The sequence below is a fragment of the Egretta garzetta genome, unplaced genomic scaffold, assembly GCF_000687185.1.
Source record: "Egretta garzetta isolate BGI_Z169 unplaced genomic scaffold, ASM68718v1 scaffold333, whole genome shotgun sequence".
Taxonomy (NCBI): Eukaryota; Metazoa; Chordata; class Aves; order Pelecaniformes; family Ardeidae; genus Egretta; species Egretta garzetta.
The window spans coordinates 994,088-994,592 of record NW_009259179.1 but is presented as its reverse complement, the minus strand read 5'-3'; the positions used below and the strand labels follow the sequence as shown (position 1 = coordinate 994,592).

The window sequence follows — 505 nt, the reverse complement described above, 5'->3', positions numbered from 1 at the left end:
AAGCTAAATTTCCCCAGGTGGGGTTATGTATGTTTCTACACGTTGTGTGAACTTCCAGGGCCTCCTGTTGCTGTTTTTTTTTTTTGGCCTGATAGGTTTAAATCATCCACAGTAAAAGAATGCATCCATGCGATACTGAAGGAGAAGCTGGCCAACGTACAGTACATCCCAGAAGAAATGCCTCAGCTTACAAAGTCTTTATCAGAGACAATAAAAGACAGACTGAAAGGTAAGGAGGAATGCTGGGGAGGTCATTTATTTTCTTACTGTGTCCTCTCCCTTTGACAAAATCCCTCTTTCCTCCTTTATTCTTGAAATCTATTGCTTCCCCATCGACTGACTCGAGTCTACCGTTATGAAACATTCTGGCCTATATACATGCGTTCCTCGCCCGCAGGACTAGAAACCTAATTCAAGCAGACAAGATTTGTTTTCGTATAGACTGGCTGGTGTGGGATGTCAGCCTTGGAGGAGCTGCAGGGGGAAAGAAGCTGTGGAGAAATGA

General features: G+C 44.0%; 1 protein-coding gene across 1 annotated transcript in view; it reads left to right on the top strand.

Annotated features, from left to right (window-relative positions):
- The window catches only part of TCTEX1D2 (Tctex1 domain containing 2), a gene marked incomplete at its 5' end in the record, with an annotated part of 4,762 nt that continues 4,257 nt past the window's right edge, over window positions 1–505 (top strand). Inside the window, one exon of the mRNA XM_035891236.1 lies at window positions 1–229. Within this exon, the coding sequence (XP_035747129.1) occupies window positions 1–229 (229 nt within the window). The remainder of the gene's footprint in view (window positions 230–505) is intronic.